Source organism: Anneissia japonica, unplaced genomic scaffold (assembly GCF_011630105.1).
Source record: "Anneissia japonica isolate Jap-2015-1 unplaced genomic scaffold, ASM1163010v1 scaffold3735_len701357_cov177, whole genome shotgun sequence".
NCBI classification, from domain to species: domain Eukaryota; kingdom Metazoa; phylum Echinodermata; class Crinoidea; order Comatulida; family Comatulidae; genus Anneissia; species Anneissia japonica.
Genome location: NW_022723891.1, coordinates 33,971 through 41,344, shown reverse-complemented (window position 1 = coordinate 41,344; position 7,374 = coordinate 33,971). Strand labels below are relative to the sequence as shown.

The window sequence follows — 7,374 nt, the reverse complement described above, 5'->3', positions numbered from 1 at the left end:
AATGTTCCCGACGGGTATTTGGACCTGTTCAACAATGAAGCCTTCGTGGTCTAGTGGTTATGACGCTCGCCTTGTCTGCGAGAGGTTGCAGGTTCGAATCCCGTTGGAGGCATATATATATATATATATATATTATATATATATATATATATTATACTGACAAACTGTCAAGAGCGTAACGAAAAATGTAGATATACTTATGCCATTAGTATAAACTTATGCTAGGTAAGTATCAAATACACAAAGAACATCGTACACACCTCTGACAACCACACTGAACTGACAGGTAGTCGTGAGATTGCCACAGTCACTTGATGAGTACTCCACCACACTAGTACCAATTTCAAAGGAATATCCATTGATATAGTTTGCATCCGCAACAGCATTTTCACAACAGTCAGTAACATTGGCTGGCTCCCAAGTAACGTTGGCGGTATCATGACCGACATCATTACACACATTCACATCACCAGGACATACTAATACTAAGCATTGAATAAAACAAACAAATAAAATTATGTAGGCCTATAACATAATATGTAAGGCAAGTACATATACTAGTTTTATATTAAAGTATTGAAGGATAAAATCTACGAATATAATATATTTAGTATTTAAGGCATATAATTTGGCTGTACAAAGTATTTTAGGAAAAAAATAATAGAGACTTTGTTAAGCTGTAACATCATATAAACTAGAACGATGAGAAAATATAAATATATGAAATGGAGCAGAAGAATTATCCGGAAACCTCTGGAATAATAATTATCATCGAGGACCATTTTCTACTCGAAAATGGCACCTCATGCTCAAATAATGACATACATAACTCGTCAGCGACCGACAAAAGTGTCACTGGTGACTACCTTATGTTACCACCACTAAGTGCTATGCGTATGCACAGACCACAGAACGTCTCAGGTCTGTTTTACCGGTCACCTCGGGGAGGGAATTACACAAAGCCGTGGCCTTGGGGGAAAACCTCTTTTCAAATTGTTTGGTTCTGTACATCGACCTCATCAAAGTTAGATAGTGAGAAGCTTTTGAGCCCCTTAGTTGCACCATAGAGAAAATTTTCTATATGGTTGCACGACCAAATGATTTTGATAATGGAACAAGACCTGATAACCTTAAAAAAGAAATCCACTAAACAAACAATTTACCCTCCATATCGCGACCACTTTCGGACCTGAAAATTTTAGAGTGTTTGATTTCCACTTAAGGGGTTTAGCTTTGTGTTAATGTTGCTAATAGATTGATGATAGTTATTTTGTTCTTTGAAAAGGTGGTCTCGAATTTCAGTGGTCTCGCAACTAGAAAATTCTCCAATTAGAGGGTGCACTGTATTTATGACATAAACAAATTGAGGCAATGCAATGTTGAACCATCTTCTCCAATCTGCTCTGAATCATGTCCAATATTTTAAATATCAAGCTGGGGCACTAGCTTATATATTACGACAACAATACTTCTCCATGAGGTTACGGATGGCACTTTTATACAAGTACAAAAGTACATGTGGAATAAAGAATATTTTTGCTCTGTGTATACAACCCACATAATTACTGCAGTCTTACCTACATGAAGATACAATTACCCCAACACAGTTAGGATTTAATAAATAAATTAATGTCAATGACAAGGATAAGAATATATTCTGATGTAGGTATAAACATAAACCCCACAATTAATAAGATCATTAATATTAAGAGAATTCAGAACCATGCGAAAGGTATATCTAGGGTCTGGTGAAGAACAAAAATGGTTGAATCTTCAGAATATATTGCAAGTTTAGACTGGAATTAGGAAAAGAAAAAGACAAAGAAAATGTTCTCAGGGGCCACCGGAACAGGCGGGAAAACAGAAGATTGACCATTAACAACAACCTTAAACTGTCGGTTTGCAAGAGGTATATAGAGAAGGCTAGGTGACCTGCAAGCTATAAAGGGAGTGTCAGAAAAACAAACTGTAGGGTCCTAAGAGCACTAGTGCTGCATTGTGCTGGATTTGCGTGTACAACGCGTTTCCAGAGTTTCTGTAAAGGTCCTCGGCTGGCGGGGAAAATGTGCGCTTTTATTTGAATGGCGTTGAACAAATAAATAGCGCCCTCTATGCATAAAACGTTGAGCACATGTGTGTGGCGGTGAACATGGCATAAACCCGAGCGTATTTTATGGTTCTCGGCATACTTTGTTGGTCCTCAGTCGGTCATCTGATGACTGTTTTTAGTGAGGGTCCTTGGGATATAACGTGTGTGTGTGTTTGTGTGTGAACATTGTGCACTTTAAGGAACACCAAAATATCTGGAAATGAATATATCTATATTGATTATTGGGTGGACTTTGCATCAGAATAAAGGATTCCAAACTTCCTCTTAATATTGAAAAGTATTGAGATTATCTAAGTTAAAAGCTATGCTGATGATATGGTGTTACAAGCGATTACTTTTTCTGTTTTACAATCACTTGTTAATATAGTGACCTATCATGAAAACTATACATTGTATAGGGTGGACTAATTCTAAAAGTCAATGTGTATATTTTTTTGCAAAAGAATACGAAACTCATATTTTAAATAGCGTTGAATTACGCTGCTTTTAGTCTGTAACGTTCCTGCAATGTTTCAGGAACGCCCTCTGTCGAGAATCTGTGAAGCAATCGAATCAACAGAAGAACTCGGTGATTTGTTTGTTACGTAGAGGAAAAAGGCAGAATATACAAAAACGACATATATCCTTTGCAGGAGTTGCGCCAGATGGTGGAGGGGGCCTGGCCCCGTTCAGAGAGAACTCTAAAATCGCTTAAAAAGCCTTTCAAACCCCTAAATTGTCATTGTTTTCTGGGGCTTTGCCCACTGGAACACTTTCAAGAGATTTTGAACAACGCCTGACCACGCCCTCTTTTTTCGTCGGGGACGTCGGGCCCGCGTCATGCTTGCTTGGGACGCGACTCAGAGCTATAATGTACATTGTGATGACATCGATTATTACTTAAGCTCAAATAAACTTGGGCTTTTACAAACTTTGATCGACTGTACATTTAAAATTCACAATTTGTGGAAATGGTTTTTAACTTGATATAACTAAATTGATTGTTGCTTTTTAAAGAAATTGTTTTCCAACATCGTTAATTAATAAAACCATTAATAATTACTTGAGCGTTAAAATTATCTTTATGACCAAACCTTTTGATGACGCGGTACAAGCATCGTATTGTAAATCAACATATGCTTCGTTTTCTAATTATACGCTACGTATAGTTAACAAATTAGTTAAAGAATTTTGTTTAAAAATTAAAGTTACTCTTGTTTTTTAGTCTTTTAAAGAATGTAACTTCTTTAATGTGAACGATCGCGTGCCGACAATAAAATCTCCAGGCTCGTGTTGTATATAAATTGAATTTATTGAACTCATAGATCGTTTTTCCCTCTCAAATAACTGTAGGAGTATGCAAAGTGCATGTGTTAACATATATGAATAGTCCTGCATTAATTATATGGTAAAGAAAACTATTGAACTCACGGTAAGTTTTAAACGTGTTAAAACTAACTTAACAGCACTTGTGTTAAAAACAGAGTAAAACTGGACAAGGTCAGTCATGCCAAAATATTGGGAATTATTATCCATGTCAATTTATCTTGGCAAGGCCACATTGATTATATTGTTAAAAAGTGTAATATGAGGATTTATTTCCTAAAGCAACTCAACAGAGCTGGCCTGGACCCTCAATCTCTAAAATATTTCTATTGTACAGTTATTAGATCCGTTATTGAGTATGCATGCCCTATTTGGTACACTGGTATTACCAACAAACAGACAGGTATACCCTTGAGAAAATTCAAAAACGAGCTTGGTTGCATGCTACCAGGGGTCCCCTACGAGGAAGCGAAGGACATTCTTGGGGGATGCAATGTCTCTCGGATTGACTGATGGGGATGAGCAAGAAGTACTTCACAAAAGTCCGGGGAGCACAGGCTGAAACGCCTCTTTTCTCCATCAGTCCAACATAAATACAACAGCTCAAACACAGTAAATCTTTCTCCACACCATTCACTCGTACAAACAGATCACCAAATATCAACTATCGATTATCTCATGAATGGTGATTCGATCGGTGTTCCCCTCCTATTTTTCTAACACTTTTTCGGTTCATTGATATTGATGTGGCCTACGAGGCCCTAGCTCCCTGTGCGGGACTCCTGGTATCGGTATCAATTTTAATATTATAAAAAAATATTAATAAAAGTAATAATATAAACAATAATATCAATAATTAATAATAATGTACTACAATAATTTCAATAATATAAATCTGCTCGATACAATATACACATGTCATAATAAAGTACTACAATAATTATAACCTAAGTTTCAATCCAGTCTATACTGGCACAGATCTATGTTAAGGCCAATGAACATCTAACAACACGAGTGAAAGAGCATTTTCACGCAGGACAACCGATAACAGAGATGGATACAATTTAAGAGATGACTTAACTTTATTTGTGTTTTAGGGAGGAATTATTATGTCCAAATACGTACCAAACTGAGGCCCTTTATTCGACCTTTCTGTAGTTGCAAATCTAGATATGACTCTGGTTACTCGTAGGCCCAAGCGCGTGGAAATAATTTACTTTAGGCGCATGGACTGCGACTACCTTGTATATAATTACAGTACTGTAAAAAAAAAAAAAAAAAAAAAAAAAAAACTGTCTTGTTTCCATTGCATGAAATATAACAACGTCATATACCAGTGTCCCAATATAGTAATAGTAATTTTTAAATGTGTATGTGTAGTAGGCCTATGTTTATGTTTTATATTGTAAATTACAAAAAAGCAACGGTGTGTAATATACCAGGGAAATGTAAACATTCTAAATGTTCATGTACTAATAAATATTATAAATAAAACATAACATTTATTTATTACATGTTTTATTACAGAAGTTTGATTACCAGTACAGTTGTTTGATTACTGATAGTTTGACTGAAATTATGAATCTAAGACGTGTGACGTATCAGCAAACCTGCTAAACCTTTACATATTTTAATTTTAAATAAATAAATCAATAGTAATACTAACAATAATAATAACAGTATACATTAAAAACACCTTAATTCATTCAGTACAGGTTTTTTATTATCTAATTTTAATGTTCTATAAAATAACTATTTTATATTTACTGTTACTGTTTGATGGTGTTTTTTAGATGTCCTTTTCCCCAGGGAACAGTGTTAGTGCTTTTATTTTGATGTTTTTTTCTTTTAAAATGTTAAAGTAAATTACCATGTAATTCAGCAATAAGCTGCGAGGTGGATCTGTTAAAAGAAACAGAAATTGAATTGAAAAGCAAAATTATATTAATCCAATAACACAATCAACAAATAAAATCAAATGCCAGTTATCTAGACCAGGACACACGTTCCCTCATTTTGGCAGCTTAAGTTTTGACAGCGATCAATAGCTGTTCAGATATAAAAATAATAATATATGAAAACATACTGACAACTCTGATACATTATTATTATTATTATTATATTATCAGGTGTTAATGTATAAATTTCAGTGTATGGGTGTGTTTAAACGTGTGTGGCTAATGCAAGCGAATACGAAAATGTTTCAGGGAAAATGAAAAAAAAAACAATACCTGATTGTTGGATGCATCACCCACATAAGATCATACTTTTTATTATATATACTATCACCAGGAAAACATGATTTACTTTACTTTTAAAAAGAGTTAACGGTATGCTACATATTCAGCCAAATATTATTGTTCAAGTTAATAGCGATAAATTACGTTTCTATTCAACGGTGAGATTTTCATAATCTATTTAAACGTATCTTTTAGAATGATATTAATAATATAAATTATATTAATTACATTAGTAAGGGTAAAATTTGTAAACAAGATTTGACATCAAAAGATCAAAAAATGGTAACCTAAATTATATTATTTACCTTTAATACAGTCCGCAGCATAAAAAAAATCTTTAAGGCCCTAATAAATTAGAAAGATACAAACTTAGCTACTGAATAATAACAAGTGCCGGTTGTGTCAATAAAAGGTTTTAAAAGTGGAATATTATCAAAATATTTGTGTAATTTAGGTAGCCCATGACAGGCATGGTTGATACTGGACGAATTTCTTTGTATTCAGCTTTAGTTAGTTCATTTATTAAACAGTGTTCGAAGATAAGCTTGTAAAGAGGTAAGTTGTGTGGTTAATGGACATTTATATAATTTCTTAAATTTAGTTGAATCAGAGAACTAGCTGGTCATAGATGTGACATAAACAGTTTTCTTCATTATTGCAACACCATTTCATTTATCAGGTCTAAAAATTACACATTTATTGCGTAGGATTTTTAAAGTATTAATACATTTGGCAGCACAATTTCGGTTATCAACATCAAAAAAGTTACATGTCATTGCACGAATTGAGTTCTTATTCTTCCAGGTTTAATGATTTAGGTGTATAGAACCAGCATTATGTAGTTGTTCCCAAATTGTTTGTGCATAAACAAACATGTCAGAACCCTTAGGTCGTATTGCTAATCCATTACGGATACCAAATGTTAAGATAGATTCGTCTTCCTTAGACAACGCTTCGCCAGTTATAGTTTGTAAATATGCGGTTAGGGTTTCTAGATGTTCCGTTAATTATTGTATGTATTGTTTGTATTATTGTTGAATTTACTTCCATGTCGTTTAGAAATTTTTAGCATTTCCTTATCTATAAGAGTCCTAGTATGATGCTTAATTATTAAGGCACTTAAACATGACTTGACAAGAGCGTCGTCAGACACTGAAAACAGTTCTTGCTTATACATTACGTTGAGAATGCTTATCCTTAATCTCGTCTTTTAGAATGCTGCGTAGGTTATTTACGCCCGACTACATTCATAAAAGCTGGATATGCTATGATAATAATATTAATTTCAATAACAACACATATAACAATAACAATATCAATATTGCTAACAATACTACTAATAACAACAATGTACACATAATTAGTGGCGTAATGACAATTTGGTATTTCTAAAGTGCACAATGGAAGCTGTATGAGCTCTAATATAATAATACTATTCATTTTAATAACAGTACTTATAACAATATCAATATTAATAACAATACTATTCATAATGTTATGCATATTGATACCAAACATGGAGTTGCTGACATCATCTCTAAAATTAGAAGTATATCAAATTTATTACATATCATGATAAAGCGAATGTGAGAAGTAGAGAGAGCTAAAATATTTTACTCATAATCTTGACAATCTGCAGGGAAACATGGTCTGCATGTGCATGATGCGGCACAGTTATCAAGATCAAAAACACACGTTCACCCATATATATATATATAT

At 33.7% G+C, this 7,374-nt stretch overlaps 1 protein-coding gene across 1 annotated transcript in view; it reads right to left on the bottom strand.

The window, feature by feature from the left end:
- The window catches only part of LOC117112390 (hyalin-like), a 35,948-nt gene that overhangs the window by 14,572 nt on the left and 14,002 nt on the right, over window positions 1–7,374 (bottom strand). The window contains exon 2 of the mRNA XM_033255462.1: window positions 261–485. Within this exon, the coding sequence (XP_033111353.1) occupies window positions 261–485 (225 nt within the window). The remainder of the gene's footprint in view (window positions 1–260; window positions 486–7,374) is intronic.